The sequence below is a fragment of the Suncus etruscus genome, chromosome 8 (assembly GCF_024139225.1).
Source record: "Suncus etruscus isolate mSunEtr1 chromosome 8, mSunEtr1.pri.cur, whole genome shotgun sequence".
Taxonomy (NCBI): Eukaryota; Metazoa; Chordata; class Mammalia; order Eulipotyphla; family Soricidae; genus Suncus; species Suncus etruscus.
The window spans coordinates 10741963-10768876 of record NC_064855.1 but is presented as its reverse complement, the minus strand read 5'-3'; the positions used below and the strand labels follow the sequence as shown (position 1 = coordinate 10768876).

Here is a 26914-nt window from a genome sequence, read left to right as displayed (position 1 = left end):
AATGTAGGAGCTATTGGCAGGAAACAATGCTAAGTGGTCATATACTCACTACCACTGAAACAAAGCAGAACAAGAGTGGTAGAAAACTTTAATGATCTCTAAAAAGAACAAGGTATAAGGAAAATTCATTATCTCTAAGGTGACATAGATAAAGATTTTTTTCTCTGAAACAAAGCTAATCATTCCTTTGGGAGAAATGATAGAACTGAAAAAATTACTCTGATAGGAAACCTAAAGATTAGAAATTAATTCTAACTTTACTACAGGATTGCACTATGTTAGGATGACAAAAATACAACCAGAGAACACACAGATGAATCTATAATCTTTCTGTGTTAAAAAATAATAATAATTAGAACTCTACTCCTTTTTTTTTTTTTTTTTTGGTTGTTGGGCCACACCCGGCTTTGCTCAGGGGTTACTCCTGGCTGTCTGCTCAGAAATAGCTCCTGGCAGGCACGGGGGACCATGTGGGACACTGGGATTCGAACCAACCACCTTTGGTCCTGCAACGGCTGCTTGCAAGGCAAACGCCACTGTGTATCTCTCCAGGCCCAGAACTCTACTCCTTTATTGAAAGCATTCACATCATAAAAAAAATTGGATCTCCTTTCTCAAGAGCTATTCCTTTCTCAAGAAATGATCTTCATGCCCAAGGTTTTCCTCAAAGCAAGTTTGACATCCTTATTCCACAAACTATAGATTAACGGGTTTAACGTGGGTACCACAATAGCATATATGTCCTTGGTCAAAGGGAAAAAGCGAAGGTGGTTTGAGATACATGAATGCCCCAGACCCAAAGAACAGACAAACCGCAATAATGTGGGAGCTGCATGTACTAAAGGCCTTGGACTTACCCTCAGTGGAAGGAATGTGGAAAATGTTAATGAGGATCAGGGTATAGGAGATAAAGATCCCAATTATAGGGACACCAATGGCAATGGTCACCACAACATAAACCACCAGCTCATTCACAAAAGTGCTGTAGCAGGACAGCTCAAGAAGAGGATAGATGTCACACATGAAATGGTTGAACACATTGGCACTTGCTATGCTTAAGGTGTGGGCCAGGGCTCCTTAAACCCCATGAAATACACCCCCAGCAAAAGTAACAGACACACCTGTTGAGTTACGGTGGGGATATACAACAAGGGTTTGTAGATGACATCATAGCCATCTCTAGGCTGCCAATGCAGTGTATCTTAGACAAATAGCCTGAGTTAGAACTCTTTTTTTTTTTTTTTTTGTGGTTTTCTGAGTTACACCCGGCAGTACTCAGGGGTTATTCCTGGCTCCACGCTCAGAAATTGCTCCTGGCAGGCACGGGGGACCATATGGGACTCCGGGATTCGAACCGATGATCTCCTGCATGAAAGGCAAACGCCTTACCTCCATGCTATCTCTCCAGCCCCGAGTTAGAACTCTTAAGAAAAATCTCTTAAGAAAGGATATAACAGCAAAATACTGGCTTGAAAAAATTTTTTAAAAAGCTCTAAAAATCTGCATGGCTGGGGTCCCATGTCTGTGACATCAGGCGGGAAAAATCCATGGAAGTACGCCTGCCCAGTGGGGCCCAACTGTGAAAAACTGTGAGTTCTACCTCTGTATGTCTGTCTACTGTCCTCTTGCGTGAAACTCTTGGGAGTGGGGCCAAAAGAGGCTCCAGAAAACTCGCTCTCCCAGAGGCCATTTTCAGGGTGGGACTCCAGAACACAAAAACCGGCAGCTTTTGCAGAAGCCGGGTCCCCTGTCTGTGACATCAGGCAGGGAAAATCCACGAAACTACGCCTGCCCAGTGGGGCCCAACTGTGAAAAACTGTGAGTTCTACCTCTGTATGTCTGTCTACTGTCCTCTTGCGTGAAACTCTTGGGAGTGGGGCCGTGCGCTCTCTAAGAAAAGAACACCATTGCAACAAGAAGAAAAAACCACACTAAGAACTGTGCTAGATCACAGAAGCAAGCATTTCTCTCTGGACTGTCTTCTCTGTTGCATGCTCGCGTCTAAGATTTGATCCAGTGTGAGGCTTCATCCACGGAGAACACCCCTCCCTTAGAGGCAAGTCAGCTCATCCAGAAAGGGCGGAGCCAGAGAAGTGCGCTACCTGCATCATATAGCCAATGAATACCACCACAACATGTAGAAAAACCCACAATACAAGTGTGACAATGGGGAAACAACGCAGGCCAGTATCAGACATAGAGAATGAAGATGAAAATTCTGATGACCAGATAATGACCAACCAACTAATCAATCTCTCAGATAAGGACTTTAGACTAGCAATATGGAAGATGCTCAAAGAACTCAAAGAAACCATGGATAGAGTTGAACAGAACAAGAACCAGTAAATATGAAGACAGAAATCACAAAACTCCAAACTGAAATAACATGTCAACTAACAGGCCTGAAAAAGTCAGTAAACAAAGTGAATAACAAAATGGATAAGCTCTGGGACAGGGTATCAGAAGCTGAGAATAGACTTGGTGCTGTGGAAGATGAGATACATAACAATTCCATACAGCAGGAGAGATTGGAAAAAAAAACTTAAAGTAAATGAGCAGACAATGGAAAAATTAGTCAAAGAATGGGAACAGATGAAAATAGAAGTCTATGATAAGATTAAACAGAAATAACTTATGAATCATTGGAGTCCCAGAGACCCAGGAAGAAAATTTCCAGGAAGAATCAATGGTCAAGAATATCATTAAAGAGAAACTTCCAGAACTAAAGAATATATGTGATCAAATCCTGCATGCTCGAAGAGCACCAACCAAAAGAGACCCCAGAAAAATCACCCCAAGACACATCTTAGTCACAATGACAAATCCCACAAATAGAGACAGAATTCTGAAAACAGCAAGATCAAAAGGGGAAATTACGTTCAAGCAAGAATCCCTGAGATTTACAGCAGACCTGTCACCAGAAACACTCAATGCCAGAAAGCAGTGGTGGGATATTGTGACAAGACTGAATGAAATGAATGCTTCACCCAGAATACTATACCCAGCAAAACTCACTTTCCAGTTTGACGGAAGAATACATGGTTTCACAGACAAAAAAAACAGCTCAGAAACTTTACAGACACAAAACCAGTCTTAAGAGAAAAACTGAAAGACCTAATTTAAGACAAGACTAACCAAAAGACACACCAAATTTCGATATAAAGATGGCATTAAATCCCAGGACAATTCTTTCTCTCAACGTCAATGGACTAAATGCACCAGTTAAGAGACACAGAGTGGGGCCGGGCGGTGGCGCTAAAGGTAAGGTGTCTGCCCTGCCAGTGTTAGCCTAGGACGAACCGCGGTTCGATCCCCCGGTGTCCCATATAGTCCCCCAAGCCAGGAGCGACTTCTGAGCGCATAGCCAGGAGTAACCCCTGAGCGTTACCGGGTGTGGCCCAAAAACCAAAAAAAAAAAAAAAAAAGAGACACAGAGTGGCTAAATGGATCAAAAAACTCAATCCAACCTCTGCTGCCTACAAGAAACACACCTGAATAGTCAGAACAAACATAGACTCAAAATAAAAGGCTGGAGAAAAATTACCCAAGCAAACAACACCCATAAAAAGCTGGAGTGGCCATACTAATAACAGATAATGCAAACTTTATACTCAGGAAGGTTGTAAGGGACAAAGATGGACATTTTATATTAATCAAGGGGTATGTAGAGCAAGAAGAAATAACTCTCCTAAACATATATGCACCGAATGAGGGACCAGCAAAATATTTAATACAACTGTTGACAAATCTGAAAAATAATATCAATAACAACACAATAATTGTGGGGGACTTTAACATGGCTTTGTCAACACTGGATAAGTCAGCCAGACTGAAACCCAACAAGAATATACTAGACCTGAGGAGAGAAATGAAAGAAAGAGGGGCCGGGTGGTGGCGCTGGAGGTAAGGTGCCTACCTTGCCTGAGCTAGCTTAGGACGGACCGTGGTTCGATCCCCCGGCATCCCATATGGTCCCCCAAGAAGCCAGGAGCAACTTCTGAGCGCATAGCCAGGAGTAACCCCTGAGCGTCACAGGGTGTGGCCCAAAAACCAAAAAAAAAAAAAGAAAAGAAAAGAAAAGAAATGAAAGAAAGAGGCCTAGTGGATATATATAGGACACTCCATCCCCAGAAACCTGGATACACATTCTTCTCCAATGTACATGGGACATTCTCCAGGATAGACTACATGCTGGCACATAAAACATACCTCCATAAGATCAAGAGGATAGAAATTTTGCAGACTACCTTCGCTGACCACAAGGCTCTGAAATTATTTGCGAATTTCAAAGGGACTCAGAAGAAAAACTTTAACACCTGGAAGTTAAACAGCCTAATACTCAATAACCAGTGGGTCCGAGATGAAATCTAGGAGAAAATCAAAATGTTCCTGGAAACAAATGACAATAAAGACACAAACTATCAGAACTTATGGGACACAGCAAAAGCAGTACTGAGAGGAAAATTTATAGCTTTGCAAGCACACATCAGAAAGGAAGAAGGAGCTTACCTGAGTAGCTTAATGACACAGCTAATAGAACTAGAAAGTGCTCAACAAAAGGACCCAAGAATAGGAAGACAGAAGGAAATATCAAAGCTGAGAGCAGAAATCAATGAAGTGGAAACCCAAAAAACAATCCGAAAGATCAACGAAAGCAGAAGTTGGTTCTTTGAAAAAATAAACAAGATTGATAGACCACTGGCAAACCTAACAAAGAAAGAGAAAGAGAGAAACTTGATAACTTGTATTAGGAATGAAAAAGGAGAGATCACTACTGATATGACAGAGATTCAAAGGGTAATCAGAAACTACTTTGAAAAACTCTACGCCACTAAAAATGAGAACCTGGAAGAAATGGATAAATTCTTGGACTCTTATAATCTTCCACGGTTGAAGGAAAAGGATGTAGCATATCTAAACATCCCCATCACCATTGATGAAATTAAAATGGTAATCAAAAGTCTGCCAAAAAACAAAAGCCCAGGCCCAGGTGGACTCACTAATGAATTCTTACAAACTTTCCAAGAGGAACTACTACCAATCCTGGCAAGACTCTTTCATGAAATTAAACAAACGGAAACACATCCAAATAGCTTTTATGAAGCCAACATCACCTTGATACCTAAACCAGACAGAGATGCTACAAAAAAATATAGTTACAGACCAATATCGCTAATGAATGCAGATGCAAAGATCCTCAACAAAATCCTGGCAAATAGGATTCAATGCCTCATTAAGAAGATCAACCACTACTATCAAATAGGTTTCATCCCAGGAATGCAAGAATGGTTTAACATCCGTAAATCTATCAACATAATACACAACATCAATAACAAGAAAAATAAAAACCACATGATCATATCAATAGATGCAGAGAAAGCATTTGATAAGGTCCAACACCCATTCTTGATCAAAACTCTCAGCAAGATGGGAATGGAAGGAACCATTCTCAATATAGTTAAGGCCATCTACCACAAGCCAGTGGAAAACATTATCCTCAATGGAGAAAAACTGAAAGCCTTCCCTCTAAATTCTGGCACAAGACAAGGCTGTCCTCTCTCACCATTCCTATTCAACATAGCACTGGAAGTACTTGCTATAGCGATTAGGCAAGAAAAAGATATCAAGGGAATCCAGATAGGAAAGGAAGAAGTCAAGCTCTCACTGTTTGCAGATGACATGATCCTCTACTTAGAAAACCATAAAGACTCTACCAAAAAGCTTCTAGAAACAATAGACTCATATAGCAAGGTGGCAGGCTACAAAATTTACACACAAAAATCAATGGACTTTCTATTCACCAATAGTAATAAGGATAAAATGGACATTAAGAAAACAACCCCATTCACAATAGTGCCACACAAACTCAAATATCTTGGAATCAACTTGACTAAAAATGTGAAGGACCTATACAAAGAAAACTATAAAACTCTGCTCCAAAAAATAAGAGAGGACACACGGAAATGGAAACACATACCCTGCTCATGGATTGGCAGGATTAACATCATCAAAATGGCAATACTCCCCAAGGCATTATACAGATTTAATGCTATCCCTCTAAAGATACCCATGACATTCTTCAAAGAAGTGGATCAGACACTTTTGAAATTCATTTGGAACAATAAACACCCTAGAATAGCTAAATCAATCATTGGGGAAAAGAATATGGGAGGAATTACTTTCTCCAACTTTAAACTGTACTACAAAGCAATAGTTATCAAAACAGCATGGTATTGGAATAAAGACAGGCCCTCAGATCAGTGGAATAGGCTTGAATACTCAGTAAATGCTCCCCAGACATACAATCACCTAACTTTTGATAAAGGAGCAGGAAATCCTAAATGGAGCAGGGAAAGCCTCTTCAACAAGTGGTGTTGGCACAATTGGATAGCCACTTGCAAAAAATTGAACTTAGACCCCCAGCTAACATCATGTACAAAGGTAAAATCGAAATGGATTAAAGACCTCGATATCAGACCCCAAACCATAAGATATATAGAACAGCACATAGGCAAAACACTCCAGGACATTACAGGCATCTTCAAGGAGGAAACTGCACTCTCCAAGCAAGTGAAAGCAGAGATTAACAGATGGGCATATATTAAGCTGAGAAGCTTCTGCACCTCAAAGGAAATAGTGCCCAGGATACAAGAGCCACCCACTGAGTGGGAGAAACTATTCACCCAATACCCATCAGATAAGGGGCTAATCTCCAAAATATACAAGGCACTGACAGAACTTTACAAGAAAAAACATCTAATCCCATCAAAAAATGGGGAGAAGAAATGAACAGACACTTTGACAAAGAAGAAATACAAATGGCCAAAAGACACATGAAGAAATGCTCCACATCACTAATCATCAGGGAAATGCAAATCAAAACAACTATGAGGTACCACCTCACACCACAGAGAATGGTATACATCACTAAGAATGAGAATAAACAGTGTTGGCGGGGATGTGGAGAGAAAGGAACTCTTATCCACTGCTGGTGGGAATGCCGTCTAGTTCAACCTTTATGGAAAGCAATATGGAGATTCCTCCAAAAACTGGAAATCGAGCTCCCATACGATCCAGCTATACCACTCCTAGGAATATACCCTAGGAGCACAAAAATACAATACAAAAACCCCTTCCTTACACCTATATTCATTGCAGCACTATTTACCATAGCAAGACTCTGGAAACAACCAAGATGCCCTTCAACAGATGAATGGCTAAAGAAACTGTGGTACATATACACAATGGAATATTATGCAGCTGTTAGGAGAGATGAAGTCATGAAATTTTCCTATATATGGATGTACATGGAATCTATTATGCTGAGTGAAATAAGTCAGAGAGAGAGAAAAACACAGAATGGTCTTACTCATCTATGGGTTTTAAGAAAAATGAAAGACATTCTTGCAATAATAATTTTCAGACACAAAAGAGAAAAGAGCTGGAAGTTCCAGCTCACCTCAGGAAGCTCACCACAAAGAGTGATGAGTTTAGTTAGAGAAATAACTACATTTTGAACTGTCCTAATATATTAATGAGAATGTATGAGGAAAATGGAGAGCCTGTTTAGAGTACAGGCAGGGCTCGGGTGGGGAGGAGGGAGACTGGGACATTGGTGATGGGAATGTTGCACTGGTGATGGGTGGTGCTCTTTACATGACTGAAACCCAAACACAATCATGTATGTAATCAAAGTGTTTAAATAAAAAAAGCAGTCTTCCACACACTACGAAAGCAGCAAGGGGCGAGTAAATGATCATGCAAGGAGTCTAGACTTAATCCCATGACAGTATACTTCAGGGGTGGAGAAACCCTGTATCTCCCAGGTCAAGGGAACTTCCTCTACAATATCTTTAATAGTTACTGTACCTATGCAGGGGGATAAAGAAAAGGAGGGGAAAAAAGCACAAAACAATCATATTTCCACATGTTTATTTATCAATTGATCGATTTTTTGACATCTTTATTTTGGTGTGGAGACTACGTTTGATGTCTCCAATATTATTTTATTTTATTTTTCTTGTCTTTCTCTTTGTTTTTGAACTCGAGCATGTTTTGATTTCAGAACCGAGACTACTGTGTGGTGCCTCTCTTTATTGCTGTAGTGCTCACCTGTTATTTAATTCGATATTTTTTTCTGTATTGTTGTGGTATCTCAATTACCTTTTTCATGTCCTCTCTCAAACTGAGGTTGGAAGCCTTGAGGGATTCTGCCCTTTTCAGCATATTTGACTTTAGACTTCTTTTTTTCCCCTCTTATTTTGTACCCCAATCTATTGCTTTTCTTTCCTTCAAACAAAACCACATACCTCGATTTTTCTAGCTCTGCCTCTTAAATGGAGGGGGAAACAAGGAAGGGTTCCAGGACCAAACAGATATGTGATCACTAATAGTAAGATAGACAAAGAGGGGCCCACCTACTCTAGCAGCCCAGGGGGTGATGGTGGTGTATATGGGTTGTAGAAAGGGAACTGGAATGGGGGGAGGACATAGTTGGTGATGGGTATTCCCCTGATTCAATGTTAATATGTACCTAAAATACTACTGGAAAGATATGTAAGCCATTATGGAAAAAAATGTGTTTTTAATCAGAAACTTTCTTTGACTTACATGTATTATTATATCAATTATGTTATGTTATGTCACTATATTATGTTATGTTAGTTTACCTCATTATGTTATTATTATGTTATGTATTATTATATATGTTAGTATATATGTATATAATCTATATATTATATATGTATTATTATATATGTTATTATTATGTTATGTATTATTATATCAATTATGTTATGTTATGTCACTATATTATGTTATGTTAGTTATGTTATGTCACTATATTATGTTGTTAGTTTACCTCATTATGTTAATCAATTTTGTATCTTGAATAAATTCTTACAATAAAAAAAACTAAAAGAAGAAAGGGAAAACAAACACAAAAATAAATAAATAAAATAAAATAATTCCTGAAAAAAAATCTGCATGGCTCAAAATATAGAACACACTAATAAACATTTTTTAATATTTTTATTGTGACCAACATGAAATACAAGTCCTTCATGGTAATATTTAAGGTACATAGTGACATTGAATTAAGGGTATTCCCACCACCAGTATTGTTCTCCTTCCAACCCTTTCCCAGCATCCCCCTCCTTTGCCCCCTGGACTCCTAGTATAACTGGTCCCCTCTGTGTATAGCTTTTAGAAGATTGGGTATCGATTCTGTTGTCATTGACTTTGGGTTTGGTGCTTAAGTCTAATCATTTTCTATTTCTACTCAATGTTCATATGACCATTTGATTCTGGTACTATCGATTTTTCCCCTTGATTTATGAAGTAGAACAAGATTATTCAATTAAAGTTGTTCTGTTTAAAAAAGAAAACAAGAGAATGAAAAGAAAAACAAATAAACACAAATAAGAGGGAGTCCATCTTGAGTTTATAAATATCAATTTAAAAACATGAAAGGGAAAAAGGAAAAACTCATAACCAAAAAATATAAAAAGAACAACACACAAAAACAAAAACCAACAACAAATAGACAAAACAGAAAAAGAAACAAAAATCAAACAAAAGACCAAACCCAGCAATTACAAAAAGGCACCTCAACAACAAATACAACAACCAAACAATAACCATAAGACAGTTTGAGTTGGAACTCTTAAGAACATCCATTGTGAAGGCAAGTTTCTCACAGAGACAGTGTTCCAACTCTATAGGCTTCCTAGGTCACTGACTTATAATCATCAGGTGAAACTCACCCAATGGAAACTACTAAACTCAGATGCTTGGCCCAGAGCTATGTACACTTAGAGCTGACTATGCCTGGAAGTAACAAATCAATAAGCAATGAATTTTGTCCTATTAGGAAGATGCAAAAAAAAAAAAAAAAAAAAGGCATGAGAACCCTAGTTCATAAGCCATTAGAAACTTTAAAACTTCTTGGGAGCCGGGAGTCTAGCAGGAGGGGGTTTGGCAGGCTCCCGCCATGCCGGAGGCCTCCCTAACCAGGCCTAGCGGGGATGCGGGACTTGGGTAACCCCAGCACCCCTCGACCACCTTGCTCCAGATCTCCAAGGCTTCCCCGGGCCACATGCCTGGGCAAGCCGGTGAGTTGGGCCCCTTGGTGGAGCTTGAAGGTACCCTAGGCTTCTCCCATTATCCACTCAGCTCCTTAGGGAGGGTTTGGGTAGGGCCCTAAACTTCTGACCTCCCAGCTTCTTGAAGGATCTCTCCTTCTTGGGAGCTGGGAGTCTAGCAGGAGAGGGTTTGGCAGGCTCCCGCCATGCCGGAGGCCTCCCTAACCAAGCCTAGCGGGAATGCGGGACTTGGGTAACCCCAGCACCTCTCGACCACCTTGCTCCAGATCTCCAGGGCTTCCCCGGGCCACATGCCTGGGCAAGCCAGTGAGTTGGGCCCATAGGTGGAGCTTGAAGGTACCCTAGGCTTCCCCCATTATCCACTCAGCTCCTTAGGGAGGGTTTGGGTGGGGCCCTGAACTTCTGGCCTCCCAGCTTCTTGAAGGATCTCTCCATCTTGGGAGCTGGGAGTCTAGCAGGAGGGGGTTTGGCAGGCTCCCGCCATGCCGGAGGCCTCCCTAACCAGGCCTAGCGGGGGTGCGGGACTTGGGTAACCCCAGAACCCCTCGACCACCTTGCTCCAGATCTCCAGGGCTTCCCCGGGCCACATGCCTGGGCAAGCCAGTGAGTTGGGCCCATAGGTGGAGCTTGAAGGTACCCTAGGCTTCCCCCATTATCCACTCAGCTCCTTAGGGAGGGTTTGGGTGGGGCCCTGAACTTCTGGCCTCCCAGCTTCTTGAAGGATCTCTCCTTCTTGGGAGCCGGGAGTCTAGCAGGAGGGGGTTTGGCAGGCTCCCGCCATGCCGGAGGCCTCCCTAACCAGGCCTAGCGGGGGTGCGGGACTTGGGTAACCCCAGCACCCCTCGACCACCTTGCTCCAGATCTCCAGGGCTTCCCCGGGCCACATGCCTGGGCAAGCCAGTGAGTTGGGCCCCTTGGTGGAGCTTGAAGGTACCCTAGGCTTCCCCCATTATCCAATCAGCTCCTTAGGAAGGGTCTGGGTGGGGCCCTGAACTTCTGGTCTCCCAGCTTCTTGAAGTCACTGGTAATCTCCATCCAGACTATATTTTCAAAATATAGCGCGATAGCCCCCGCACGCACAAGAAACATTAATAGTACTCACTATCATTGAATTATATTTTTAAATATGCAGAATGTCCAGTTTGTACTCTGCCCTTTTGCATACCCCTTCATAAGATCATATTTCTCTTTAACTTTCTTAACTCCTACCATCATTACTCCTCATTTACCCTTTCTAACTTTAGTACTGTAGAGTCCTAAGTCACAGATCAAAGTGGTGCCCTAGAGTTAACACCCACCCAACTATTTTAAAAGGCATAAAAAGGACACTTATGGTTCCTCATCATTTTATGGGTGTTTTCTTTGGTCGCTATAACTTTTGCTGAATATTTTCTTATACAGTGATGATCCCCCCCCATGTTTTTTATCTTCTCTTTGTGAACTGCTCAATATGAAATTTGTTGTGAAAGAATCCCTCAGTTTAATGCTTATGTTTGAGCCAAGTCATGGGTATTGTTGAAAATGTTCTTACGCCCCCATATATCTGATAGCACCACGTGGCTTTATTTCTTGTTTGCTTAGGCACACTAAAATGAGAAAATACTATACATACCAATAAGTTCTTATCTAATAGAGATGGGAAAACACAAATCTTGTAGTGCAATGAGACCTTACACCCTGAACATTGACATAAAGACCTGGTACAGGCCTAAAAAAAAATGGGCATTCGCCATTCACCCCTGATCTAGAGAAGACATCTACAAAACATCCAAGGTTGTATATAACATCACCTGGAGGCATTCCTCTACCAGGGAAGACCCTACAGCTGTTCTGACATCGATCTACTCAAAAAAGACTTCCCTTAACACAAGAAGACTTAATAAAAACAATGACCTGCTTCCTGGACAGGGCTTGCTGTATTGCCCCTTAATTGTGAGGTTTGCCTATAACATCACCTGGAAGCAATACTCTACCACATAAGACCCTACCACTGCTCAGACATCGTCCTGCTGAAAAGAGACTTCCCTTAACAATGAGAAGACTTAACAATGACCTGCTTACAGGACAGGGCTTCCTGCATTGCCCTTTCATGGTGAGGTGAAACGAGAAGGCACTCCACATCATGACTTCAATTTAGGATATGCAGATTCCAGAATCTTTAATACAGAAACATGATAACAACAACAGAGACTGTGTGAAAACTGTGTTGGCACTACAGATAATGTCTTGGATCGGATGATAACTTGCCTGAGGCCTAGAGTTGGTCTTCTGCCAGAAAACTTCAGGGGTAGGATCTCTTTGTATTTAGGCCAAGGTTATTCCTTTCCACGCCTCTCATATTTTGGTGGGCCTATGCAAACAACAATTGCCACTCTAACACCGTTTTTTACTGTGCTCCTTTGACTCTAATCCTTAAAAGGCACCCACTTAAAATTTGAGGTTAAATGCACCCACTTAAAATTTGAGGTTAACTTAAGCTAATATGCATGTACATGGAAATGTAAAAAATACTATGCCTCTAATGTTTAAGGAGTTACATAAGTTTTATGGCTTTATATTGCCTTGTGTGCTATTAAGAAATATTATAATGTGCTACAATCTGGCACTTGAGGGACAAAGTAATTGTACATGGATTCTGTTTTATTTATCTTAATGTTCTTTGGCTGAAAGTTCAAAGTTAAGATATCAGCAAGGGGACTTCTTCTGAGAATTATGTTATGGCTGATTGTCCTTCCACTGTAACTTTACCTTGTCCTCTTTCTTTGCATCTTTTGTTCTCATAATTCAATATTAAAAAAATTAAAAAAAGAAACTTTAAAACAAGGTAATGAAATTAAGACAGAATTAGAAGAGCAAAGGAGAGCAAAATAAAAATATGACTAGTAATACCTAAGGAGAATTAAAAATATATAAAAAGAGGCTGAAGTGATAACCCAATAAATAGGGTTCTTACCTGGAATATGGCTAATATGGCTAAATTCAATCCATGGCATCCTTTATGGACCCCTGAGCCCCACCAGAACCGAGTACATAGTACAGGGCCATGAGAAAGTCTTACCAAATAAGATATACAAAACAAAAAATCATTTTATATAGAAAAGAAAGATGAAAGAAACTTTACGAAAGTCATAAAGATACAAAAGGTTTAATCTAAAAATTGAAAACAAACCTAAATACATAAATTATAGAATTTTATTGATGTTAAAAACTGAAGTAATATCTCCCTATTTTTGGTTCCTTTTGTTGATCATTTTCTAATTGTACAAGCTGCATCATTCAGCTATTGAGGTATTCCCCTTCTTTCTTCCTGATGTGTGCTTGCAAAGCTATAAATTTTCCTCTTAGTACTGCTTTTGCTGTGTCCTATACATTCTGATAGTTTGTGTCTTCATTGTCATTTGTTTCCAGAAAAGTTTTGATTTCCTCCTTGATTTCATCTCGGACCCACTGGTTGTTCAGTAGCAGGCTGTTTAATTTCCAATTGTTAAAGTTCTTCTTCTGTGTCCCTAATTTTAGAGTCTTTTGGCAAGTGAAAGTAGCCTGCAAAATTTCTATCCTCTTGATTTTATGGGGATATGTTTTATGTACAAGCATGTGGTCTATCCTAGAGAATGACCCATGTACATTAGAGAAGAATGTGCATCTAGGTTTATTGGAATGGAGTGTCATACAGATACACCTCACTTAATGACCAAGTTCTGTTTCAACCACTTGGTCATTAAGCGAATTGGTCGTTAAGTGAGGAACTGCATACAGTAGTACAGTATGTGCATAGTACTTCACAATACAGTATTCTGAATACATAAAATAAAGAGAAAAATCAAACTGAAAACTTCCACTTGTTTTAATTTGCATAGGTTGTGTAATTTATACATAGTACTGAAATGTATTATAGAACATAAAGTTAGTGAAGTAGGTACATTAAAGCACCAAAAACTGTACTGTAGAGTGTACAATATGGAAAAAGAATATTTATCTTCCTCTGCCAGGTTCTGTTGTGCTTCCAACTCTGTTAAATCTTTGATAGTTAGCTCTCCCTCCCTGTATTGCACTAATTCCTCAATATCTTCCACCTCAACTTCTAAGCACTTTAGCAAGTTCCATACCTGTTTTATTTATGGCATCAACATGTTCATCTTTCTCATGATTTCATCTTTGATTTTGACTCGGACCCACTGGCTGTTCAGTAGCAGGCTGCAACACTGTTCACAAAACATTTTAGGCATTTTTTCCATATGCCTTGCATACACTTTTTTGTCATTTCCTTCCAAACAGATTCAATGTTGTTTATGCGTCTAAAATGTTGTAAGATTTCCAGAAATCACGTAGAACTACTTCATCATTTTCAATTGCTGCTACAGCTTTAGAAAAATTGTGCATAAATAGAATGCTGTAAATGTGGCTCTGGGCCCCTGGTTCATTAGCTGAAGGATTGAAGTTGTGTTTTTAGGTAGATATACAGTGCAGTATAGCTGTTTATAACGTTTTTCTTTGCATCACAAAAAAAAATAATTTACTGCTAAAATGTGAATACAGGAAAACAGCAGTAGCAGACCTCATAATAGTGTACATCAGCCATGAATGACGTTGAGATGCAGGGCCACTACAATGTTCTAGCACGTACCATTTGTGAAATGGTTGTAAGCATGAGCGGTCGTAATGGTGAAGAGATGGTCGTAAATGTGAGCGGTCACTAAACAGGTAGGTGATTAAGAGAGGAGTATCTGTATATATATCTACTAGTTCTCTTTCTTCCATTTCTCTTTTCAGGGCTAGTTTATTTTGTTGGGTTTCAGTCTGGTTGATCTATCAAGTGTTGACAGGGCTGTGTTGAGGTCTCCCACAATTATTGTGTTATTATTGATGTCCTCTTTCAAATTTGTTAATAATTGTATTAGCTATTTTGCTGGTCTCTCATTGGGCATGTATATGTTTAGTAGTGTAATTTCTTCCTGTTGCACATATCCCTTTATTAGTATGATGTGTCCATCTTTGTCCCTTACAACTGTTCTGAGTCTAAAGTTTGTGTCATCTGACATCAATACGGCCACCCCAGCTTTTTTAAGGGTGTTGTTTGTTTGGATGATTTTCCTCCAGCCTTTGATTTTGAGTCTATGTTTGTTCTGACAATCCTGGTGTGTTTCTTATAGGCAGCAGAAATATGGATTCATCTTTTTGATCCATAGCAAGTTTCCAAGCCCACCAAAATGCAGGAGCCCAATAGATGAGGATCTAAAAGTGGCAATGAATGCCCTAAAATAGAAATCAAGGAATTCCTAGCCTGCAAAATCAAGAAATCTATAGGTAAACAATTCAACCAACTCAAAAAACTTTTACAGAAGATGAGAGAATCCACACAAATGGAGTTATGGGAAATAAAAAACATGGTAGCAAGCCATAATAACAAAATTACATAGTTGGAAGAGCACACAGAGGAACTTGAAGAAAAACTACAAACCCAAAAAGTCAAGGAAGTCAATAAGGAAACGAGACAAAACATTGGAAGAAAATGCCAGGTACCTAATAAAGAAAGACAAAAGAAATAACCTACAATTTGTAGGAATACCTAAAGGGGGTGGAAAAAGGAAGAACACGTAGTGAAAAAATAATGCAGAAAATTTTCCCACCCTCTTGAAAGAGACACCTGTACAAATCCAGGAGGCAAGAAGAGTCCCTAGTAAAATAAATCATAACAGACCAACACCAAGACATATAGTAATTCAAATGGCAACAACAACAAAGAGAAAGATGAATACCTTAAAGTGATAAAGGAGAAAAAAACCCTCAAGTACAAAGGAAGGAACATAAGAATCAAACCTGATCTCCTATTTGAAACAATTCAAGCAAGAAGATAGTGGAATGACATATTTAAACTACTGAATGAAAGAAATCTCCAATCTAGAGTCCACTACCCGAAAAACTCTCATTCATATGGGAGGGAGGACTAAAAACATTCTCAGGCCAAAAAAAAAAAAAAAAACTCGCACTATTTGCGCTAAGCAAATTAACTCTAAATGAACTACTCAAAGATGAGTTACACAATCCAAACACCCAATTGTAACACAAAAATTCTCACTGTCAATAATCTCCTAAAGTATCAACAGACTAAATTTCCCCATTAGAGATCGGGTGTGCCAGGAGTAACCCTTGAGCATCACTGGGTATGGCCCAAAAATCAAAAGAAAGAAAGAAAGAAAGAAAGAAAGAAAGAAAGAAAGAAAGAAAGAAAGAAAGAAAGAAAGAAAGAAAGAAAGAAAGAAAGAAAGAAAGAAAGAAAGAAAGAAAGAAAGAAAGAAAGAAAGAAAGAAAGAAAGAAAGAAAGAAAGAAAGAAAGAAAGAAAGAAAGAAAGAAAGAAAGAAAGAAAGAAAGAAAGAAAGAAAGAAAGAAAGAAAGAAAGAAAGAAAGAAAGAAAGAAAGAAAGAAAGAAAGAAAGAAAGAAAGAAAGAAATTATCACATTAAAGACACAGAGTAGAAGGTAAAATCAGAAAACAAAAACCAGATATCTACTACCTTCAAGAAACACACCTAAAAGAACAGAATAGACACAGACTTAGAATAAAAGGATGGAACTCAATTATTCAAGCCACCAGAAAACAAAAAAAGCTAGGACAGCCATACTTACATCACACCAAGTTGCATTCAACCTCAAGAAAGTACTGAGAGGCAAAGCAGATCACCATTTACTGAATAGGGGAACATTAGATCAAGAAGTACTAACTCTGATCAACATTTATGCATAAAATGTAGAGCCAGCAAAATATGTAAGGTATTTGCTTACAAACCTAGAAAAACATATGGAAGGAAATGCAGTAGTAGTAGGAGATTTCAATACTTCATTATCACACTAGACAGATCCACCAGACAGAAAACTAGCAAAGACATATGAACCCTAAATTAGAAACTAGAAGAAGTAGTATTAATGTACTTATATAGGGCCCTCCACCCCCAGAAAACAGAATACACATTCTTTTCAAGTGCACAGGGAACCTTCTTTAGAATAGACCATGCTGTAGGATATAAATCTAACTTGCACAAAGTCACAAATATAAGGATTATAAGAAGCACCCTATCTGATCACTATGCAACACTGTGCAAGAGCATTCACTATCACTATGCAGAGATCAAAATTGATATAAAAAGAAGATCTGGAGAAAATCCAACACCTGGAGACTAAACAACATGCTGCTCAACAACAGCTGGATCAAGGAGTAAATGAAGAAAGAAATAAAAAATTCTTTGAGACAAGTGATAATCAAGAAACAAATTGTCAAAATTTGTGGGACACAGCAAAAGCAGTAATTCGGGGGAAATTCATAACAATACAGTCCTTTGTTAGAAAAGAGAACAACAAAATTAACAGCCTAAAGGAACACCTTATGGATCTGAAAAAACAGCAGCAGATAAACCCAAACACAGGCAAAAGACAACAAATAATAAAAAAAGAAACAGCAGAAATAAACAACATAGAATCAAAGGAAAAAATACCAAAAATCAGTAAGACTAGAAGCTAGTTTTTTGGGAAAAAGTAAACAAGATCGACAAATAGCTGGCAAGACTCACCAAAAAAATTGGGAAACACCCAAATTAATAGGATCACAAATGAAAGTGGGGAAATTACAACAGAGCCTCAAGAAGTCCAAGACATCATAAGGGCTTATTATGAACAACTGTACTCAGCTAAGTTAGAGAACCCAGAAGAAGTAGACAGGTTTCTTGAAAAATCTCATCTTTCAAGACTTAATAAGGAAGATGTAGAATGCCTAAACAGGCCAAACACAGCCAAGGAAATTGAAACAGCAATCAAGAAACTCCCCAAAAACAAAAGTCCAGGACCAGATGGTTTTACAGGTGAATTCTATCAAACATTCAGAGAATTACTATCATTGATCCATAGGCTCTTCCAACACATCAAAAAGACAGGAATTCTCCCAACCTCCTTTTATGAGGTTAATATCACATTCATTCACAAAGCTGGCAAAGACACTACCAAGAAAGAAAATTACATACCAATCTCATTAATGAACATGAATGCAAAAATTCTCAACAAAATCTTAGCAAACCAATCCAACAATACATCAAAAGGATTATACACCATGATCAAGTAGGTTTCATCCCAGAGATGCAAGGATGGTTCAACATATGCAAATCAAAAACATCATACACCACATCAACAAGAAAAAGACAAAAATCACATGGTTAGGGGCCAGGGTAGTGGCACAAGGGGTAAAGCATCTGCCTTGCCTGCACTAGTCTAGGACAGACTGCAGTTCAATCCTCTGGTGTCCCATATGGTCCCCCAAGCCAGGAGTGATTTCTGAACGCATATTCAGGAGTAACTCCTGAGTGTTACCGAGTGTGGCCCAAAAACAAACAAAAAATATCACGTGATCTTATCAATTAATGCAGAGAAGGCATTCAACAAAAATTCAACTTCTATTCATGATGAAAACACTCAGGAAAATTGGGTTGGAAGGAATCTTCCTCAAGATAGTTACAGTTATCTATAAAAAAACCCCACAGCTAACATTATCCTTAATGGTGAAAAATTGAATGCATTCCCACTAATGTCAGGAACTAGGCAAGGTTGTCCACTCTCTCCACTTTTATTGAACATAGTTTTAGAAGTCCTAGCAATAGCAATCAGACAAGAAAAGGGAATCCAAAAAGGGAAGAAGAAGTCAAACTATCTCTTTTTGAAGATGATATATATAGAAAACCTTAAAGACTCCACAATAAACCAATACAGTAAAGTGGCTGGCTACAAAGTCAATACACAAAAGACAGTACCATTGCTCTATACACATAATGAAGCAGAGGAGAAAGACATTAAGGAGTCAATCCCATTTAAAATAGTACCTAAAAATATCAAGTACCTAGGAATCAACCTAACAAGAGAAGTGAAAGACCTATACTGTAAAAACTTCAAGACATTTCAGAAATAAATGGAAGAGGATCTAAGGAAATGGAAAAATATCCCCTGCTCATGGGTAGGAAAATCAACATCATCAAAATGACTATCTTACCTAAATTACTATATAGATTCAATGCAATCCCTATCCAAATTCAGACATCATTTTTAAGGACTTGGAACAATCAATTTAAAAATTTTTATGGAACCACAAAAGATCTAGGTTAGCCAAATCCATACTGAAAAACAAGAAATTTGGGGGAATTTTTTTAACTAACCTGAAGCTCTACTATAAAGCCATTGTGATCCAAACAGCATTGTACTGGAACAAAGAGTCTCAGACCAAATATACAGTCAACTAATATTTGACAAAGGAGCCAAGAATATGAAATGAAACAAAGACAGTTTCTTCAACAAATGGTGTTGTTACAACTGGATAACCACCTGTAAAAATTTAAAAGATTGATCCACACCTCACACCTTATACAAAAGTCAACTCAGATTAAAGACCTTGAAATAAGAACCGAATGTATAAAGTTCACTGAGGGAAAAATAGGTAGAACACTTCAAGACTTACATATCAAAAAGTCTTTGAGGATAGAATGCCAATGGCAAGAACTTTAGCATTAAACCTGAATAAATGGCACTACATCAAACTTAAAAGTTTCTGTATGACAAAAGAAACCCTGGTTAAAACTAGAAGACAACTAACGAAATGGGAAAAAATTTGCACTCAACACATCAGATAAAAGGATCTAGGATACACAACACACTCAGAAAGAGAAGCCCCCCAAAAACTAATAAATCCATAGAAAAATGGGGAGAAGAAATGAATAGACACTTCCTGAGGAAGGCCAAAAGATGGCCCGTAGACACATAAAAACATGCTCACCAGCACTCATCATTAGAGAAATTCAAATCAAGACAACAATGAGGTACCATCTTACACCAGTGAGGATGGCCCACATCAAAAATAAAGGGACCAATCTCTGTTGGCAGGGATGTGGTAAGAAAGGAACTCTCATTCACTGTTGGTGGGAATGCTGCCTGGTCCAACTTCTATGAAAAGCAATATGGAGAGTGCTCAATAAATTCAGAATTGAGCAGCCATATGACCCAGCAATCACACTTCTGGGCATCTATCCCCAAGATGGAAGGACATTCATCCCATCCCAAAGTATTGTGCACCCCACTAGTTATTGCAGCACTCAGCACAATAGACAAGATTTGGAAACAACCTCAATGTCCAACAACAGATGTGATCATGAAGATGTGGTACTTATACACAGTAGAATAGCAGTTATAAATGATACAATATTGGATTTTGCAGCAACATGGGTGGGTCTAGAAAATATTGTGTTAAATAAAGTAAGCCAGAAGAATAAAGGTAAATATAGAATGATAGCACTTATCTGAGGTATTTGGAACATATACCATAAATACGTATAATACTCCATAAACAAATACAATGGTCTAATAGGGCAGAAACTCCATGCATCATAGGTGTCAGAATATAGTGAGAAGTATGCAAGTCAAGCAGAAGAGGGACAACACAAGGCCTCTACTAGCCATTATACCATAAAGAAACCAGCAATAATGGAAACAGTGGTTTAGAGTGAACAGATATGCAATCAACCTCAAATTTCAAAGGCCTATAAAAATAACATAAGGTATTTATCCACAAAATCAGGTGCAGAATATGATTGGAAGCCAGGAAATCCCACCGCAGTGTTTACTAACAACATGTTTCAATGCCTTGATTTTTTCAGGTATAAAATAACCCTTCAACTTCTTTGTCCAAAGTGGTTCCTGAAAACATAGGGTGTATACCCTATTTCTATGGCTTAGTGCTCAATCACACTCATACTAGATACCATATAAAGTGCTTCTTATGACAATGTCTTGATAAAGTATCCAAATTACTCATGTCCTTTTGTTTATGTCTTCTCTTAGGACATAAACAATATGTTCATGCAGACCACTGAAACAGTCAATGTCACATCACAGACTCATGTCACTGGCCCCACCCATCGAATAAGTTTCTGCAAATCATCATCTCCTTTTTATTCTTTTATTTTTATTTTTGTTCTTCTTTTCTTTTATCTCTCTCTTTTTATTTTCTTCTTCCTATTTCTTTTTCCTCCTCTCCTTTCTTCTTAATAAATTTAATCTATGTTAAATAAGCCCACACTGTCAGTTTCTCTTTAGGAAAGAAACATCAATACATAAGATGTGGCAGATAATACTACTTAGGGTAGCCACCTCTTATAGACCTCACTACCACATTGCTTAATACGCTAGACATGAAAATTATGCTTATCCTAAAATACTCCAGCCACTATCTAACCCTAAAACCTTCGCTTAGCAAAGTCCACCCAGTCATTGATGAAATGCCTAGATGTTGGAAAACCTTCCAATTCTGACATACCGACCCCATTTTCATTTCATTTTTTTTTTTTTTGACCAGAACAAACTGGGTTTATTTGTCTTCTAAAATACTTAAATAGCAACATGCACCTTTCCAGGAGACTTCACGGGTCGTGGCCAATATAGAACTTGGACAGAAAATCCTTTGGCCTTGGCGTTTCTGTTTCATGGAAGAACCGCATAATGTGTGTCCTCTGCTTCCACACTTGAATTGTTTCCTCCAGTTCCATCTTGCCCTTAATGACTAGCAAGTCAACCACCCTGGGGTCTGTGACGTGGGCGTTCTTCTTAAACATCTCTCGGACTTTGTCCCGTCCCTGTTTCACCGTGATGTCCAGCTGGAATAAGTGCACAGTGTTCGGCACCTCCCGGTACCAGGCCCTGTAGAGCTCGCGCACCCTCCGCTTGGCCTCGTTCAGGTCCCGGCTAAAGATGGGCTTCACCGCGGCGCCGGTCCCCGCAGCAGCCCGCCGGAGGCCGCTCGCCGCCATCTTGCGCGAAGCCACCTCCCGGCCGGTCCCTTCATTTCATTTTTTAACTTATTTTTACTATATTTACTTATCTTTCTTTTCTCTTCTCTCTTCTCTCTTGTTTTCTCTTTCTTTCTCTCCTAATTTATATCTTAACTAGTTATCTTCTTTTAATGCAATATTTCTTAAGAGCTCGGACCCAACCTATGAGGGTCAGGTCTCCTATAACAAATTAAGAATAGATCTCTCCAATGTCTGTTTATATGTGGGCATGATTTTGTATGCAGTGGTCTTCTCTCTGATTGTCAAACCTAAACTATAAACAATGCATGCCTATAGTGTATATAGCCCCTCTTATATATTATCCTTCCTCCCCACTTCAGAAACCCTTCTATCCTCTCATTCCCCAATCCTGATCTGTTATCCCTCCTTATTTAACCCTCTTTACCCTAAGTTTTTAACTCATTAGGCATCAAGACCAACCTCTGACCCCAATAAAACACCACCCAGCTCCCAAAGCAAAAGGACACCCTCTCAGCCCCACATCCCATGCCCCAGAAAGAAACTACACCCAACACACCTGCTGACTCGTATTATGTGGCCTTTCTTCTCACCCCCCCCCAAATGTGGACTGTTGCATGGCAACAGATTCAGCTCCAGAAGGACCCCCAGCTCAGGGACACTACCTGATCCCTTAATGCTGCAAATCATGTCTCAAACTCAACAAGACCATGGTGTGTGATGAAAAAATGCCCTGGATTTCACCCCTAAAAAAATATCTCAAAAGACTTAATGGAGATACCTATATTTCCTTTGTATGTTAATATCTCTATAAGAATGCCTCTTAGGGTGCTTATACCCAAACATAAAGGCAGCCTCCTCCATCACTTTTTTCTTTAATTACTTTTTCTTAAATTCATTCTTATTTATTTCTTCTATTTTATATAGATACATATTTTCTTTAACTTCACCTGTTTCGGTTCTGCTTGGTATGAAACTTAGAAGAAGTCTTGCCTGGAATAAAAGCTCAGGTCAAAACTAAGACACAGAAATTATGTAACCTACTATTCTTTTTTTTTTTTTTTTTTTTTTTGGTTTTTCAGGCCACATCCATTAGATGCTCAGGGGTAACTCCTGGCTAAGCACTCAGAAATTGCCTCTGGCTTGGGGGGACCATATGGGATACCAGGGGATTGAACCTCGGTCCTTCCTTGGCTAGCACTTGCAAGGCAGACACCTTACCTCTAGTGCCACCTCGCCGGCCCCTAACCTGTCATTCTTACCCCCAAATGCACCAGTAATATGACACCATTGGCTTTTGTATGGGCACACTAAAAAGGGGGAAACATTATGCACAGAAACAAGATCTTATAGGGATAATAACCCATACTTTTTATAATACAGGGGTGGCTCCCACTCTGAACATGTGGACCCAACTTAGACTCCATGAGATTGGACAGTGATTATCCCACCCCAAACCCCAGATCCCAGACATAGAACTGATACAGTTCCCTGTAACAACACCAAAAACCAAATTTCCCTTGGGAAATTCCTAATTCTGCTCTGGCACTAACATGCACCACTTTTAATATGACATCTTGACAACGAGGAAATGGCAACAACTTGATCTAAGAGCAGGTTGTCCTATGTCATCACCTAACTGGTAAGATGAAATCAGAAGACATGTCATCCTTTGATCTGTGCAAAAACTAAGAGTGCTAACTACAAAAGACTGACTTTGACAACTATGACTGGGAAGAACTTATTCTGGGACTAATAAGAAAGACCCTACCCTAAGCTTCAGCCTAGGACATGTACAAAAATCAAGATCTCTATTTCCAGAGGTCTAACTCTGATAACTGCGACTGAGCAGAACTTCTGGAATCACTGAAAGACTCAATCATAGGCTTTGGTCTAGGATCTGAGGAAAAGCCAAGACCACTTATTACAGAAGACTGATTACAACAAGGATGGAACAGAACTTCTAGAACCATAAAGAAAGACTCTATCCTAGACTTCATCCTATGACTTTTGCAAATACCAATATCTCTAGCTACAGAGGCCTGATTTTATCATCTACAATTGAGTATAAAGTTTCCTGGAACCATAAAAAGACCTTGGGGTGTGCTAATGAGTATGTACAGAGCCAGTAGTTGTACCCATGGAGGAATGCTTCAAGGGCAGAGAAATCCTGAATCGCTTAGGACAGGGGAATTTCCTTTCTTATTTCCCCAATATTTACTGAGTCTATGCAAAAAAATAAAAAAAAGAACAAAAAACCTTGCCATACCAGCACTCCTTTGGTTATTTTTTTATTTATTCTTTTTCTTTTTTTCTTCTTTTATTCTTTATTTTCTATCTTTTTCACGCTTGTGGTTATTATTTGCTGATTTTTTTTTGTTGCTGGATGCTTTTTTATTTCTTTTTTTCTTAGTAGTTACTGTCTTTTGTTGTTTTTCTTCTTTTTTGTCTTTTTTTTCATCTAACAGAACTACACAACTTTAATCATTTTGTTCTTCCTCATAATTTAAGGGGGGAATAAAAATGAATGGTATTAGGACCAAATAGCCATGTGAACATTGAGTGGAAATAAAAAATGATCAGACTTAAACACCAAATACAAATTCAACAACAGAATTGATACCCTATCTACAACAAGCTATACACAGAGGTGCTACAGCACTCTGTGGGGCAAAAGAGGGAGAAATGGGACACATGCTGGAAAAAGAAGTGGAGGAAGGACAACTCTGGTGATGGGAATGGCCTGATTCATTTTCACCATGTACCTTAAAGATTACTGTGAATGATTTGTTATTCAAAAAAATTAAAATTAAAGAATTAAAAAAACAAATAAAATGAAACGAAAAGTCAAAAAAACTTCTACAGTTTAAAATAACTAGTTGATTATATTTAATGATATTCCTAGTTGATTCTGCCTAACCATGAGTAAACTATTTATAATAAGCATAATTTATAATAAGCAGATGGAGAGATAGTACAGCAATAGGGTGTTTGCTTTGCACGTGGCCAACCCAGGACTGACCTAGGTTCAATTCCCAGCATCTCATATGGTCCCCTGGGCCTTCCAGGAGTGATTTCTGAGTGCAGAGCCAAGAGTAACCCTGAGTGCATCCAGGTGTGGCCCAAAAACAAAATATACATATAGAATATATATTATTATATAGTATAATATGTTATATATTATACATATAAGCATAATATTATTTTAATAAGCATTACTAATGATACTCATGTAAATGACTAAGGCTGTAGTGGGGGTTGTGGCAGTGGTGGCAGAATTGCTGGGCATAAAATATTGAATGCATCATTAGACTAAGTTTCCCAAGCAGCAGGATGACTCACATTAAAATGAAAATTAACACACTTGGGAGCTGCTTGAGAGCACCAATGCAAGATGAGGCAATTTGTTCGTTGGCAGAAATCCCCAGTCTCTGGAGGGGGGCTCCTCCCAGAAGGTACTGCTTCTGTATATATATATATTCCAGCTCCCACATATCCCAAGTTCAACGGCCCATTTTTCACATGTTGGCCCTTTGGAATACACTGAGCACTCAATATAAACCTCTATGGCTCGCATCTCCTGATACTTTCTTCATTCTTGTTTAAGCCAAGACATTCCTGAATATTTCTGGAGACAGAGTTCTGCTTTTCCTACGCAGGTATTTAATGACTGACTTAAAGCAAACATATGAGATAAATTTCTGTTTGGGGAACTCCCCTATTCAATATTCCCACTGACACGACTTGGACTCCAAGTTGCTTTTCTTTGTGTGTTGTTCTCATTGGCATCAACCCTGAGCCTAGGAGAGCCGAGAGAACTACAGGTAAATAATTGTAGTAATGTATAGCCAAAATGCGGGCCAAAAAAAAAATGCGGGTCATTTCATTTCTCTAGATTAAAAGGTGATAAAAAGTTTAAACAATGCTGATTATGAGTTTTGGCCTGAACTGCAATGAGTAAGTGGTATTCACTCTACTGCTCTACAAGGCTCCCTAACTTTTGGCCATGAATGATATATTCAAGATAGACTTGGAGGGAAGGAAAGCAATGGCGGGTGAGTCCCAGCAGTACTCAGCAAACTGGACTGGATGGGTCTATTCAAGGGCCCAATAAAGCCTCAATCTGGAGGTCACCAGGGGAAAATCAATAGTGCTTCAAGGTAGACTTTTGTTTCTTGTTGCTTTAAGAGTAAAAATTGGACACAAAGATATTTTTAACATATTGCTATCTAGAATACATTGTTTCTTCTAGTAAATAGAAATACCAATCCCGCTTTAAAAAAGAACCTTAGCTACCTCTAAAAATAATTATTGTGAAATTAAATATTAAACCACAAAAATAATTAATGTATCAATTTTGCCACAAATGTAGATTTTTTGGGGGTTTTTTTGGGGGGGCCATATCTGGTGGCACTTGCACATTACACCTGGTTGTGCACTCAGGAATCACTCCTGGCAGGCTCAGGGGACCATATGGGGTGCTGGGGATTGCACCTGGGTTGGCCATGAGCAAGGCAAAGGCCCTCTCTGCTGTGCTACTGCTCTAGCCCTAAGTGCAGATTTTTGTCTTCACATCACATCCCCTGGAATTTAAAGGCTCTTACATCAAATAAAACACAGATAGTGCCAGAGTTATTGTTAAGGAAACTAAATCCATGTTTTTAAAGTGATACATTTAAAAATAAGCTCATGCAATTTTGTTTTGGTTGTTTTGGGGAAGATGTCCAATTATGCTCAGAAGTCCCTCCTGGTTCTGCACTCAGGGTTCTTGGCAGTGCTCGGGGATCATATGGGATGCTAGAGATTGAACTCCATGCAAGGCAAGAGAAGTGTCCTACTTTCTGTCCTATTATCTAGCCCCAGACATAATACTTTTTCAATTTATTTATGCTTACATACATTTAAATTATCTATACATATATACATGAAATATGCATATGCATAGAAAAAATATCTAGGCCAATCACTACTAGTCTCCAAATA

General features: G+C 39.0%; 1 protein-coding gene and 1 pseudogene across 2 annotated transcripts in view; both read right to left on the bottom strand.

Annotated features, from left to right (window-relative positions):
• The window catches only part of LOC126015454 (NADH dehydrogenase [ubiquinone] 1 alpha subcomplex subunit 6), a 566806-nt gene extending 544851 nt beyond the window's left edge, over positions 1 to 21955 (bottom strand). Inside the window, exon 1 of one of the 2 annotated variants that reach the window (XR_007498237.1) lies at positions 21481 to 21955. Coding sequence is in view for 1 of the 2 variants with exons in the window: in XM_049777981.1 (XP_049633938.1) it covers positions 21545 to 21931 (387 nt within the window). In the remaining variant the exon portion in view is untranslated. Of the gene's footprint in view, positions 1 to 21449 lie in introns of those variants that run through there. The other variant, XM_049777981.1, reaches the window with a different exon arrangement.
• On the bottom strand, positions 633 to 21439 carry LOC126015776 (olfactory receptor 8B12-like; annotated as a pseudogene).
• Positions 21956 to 26914: the final 4959 nt, after the last annotated feature.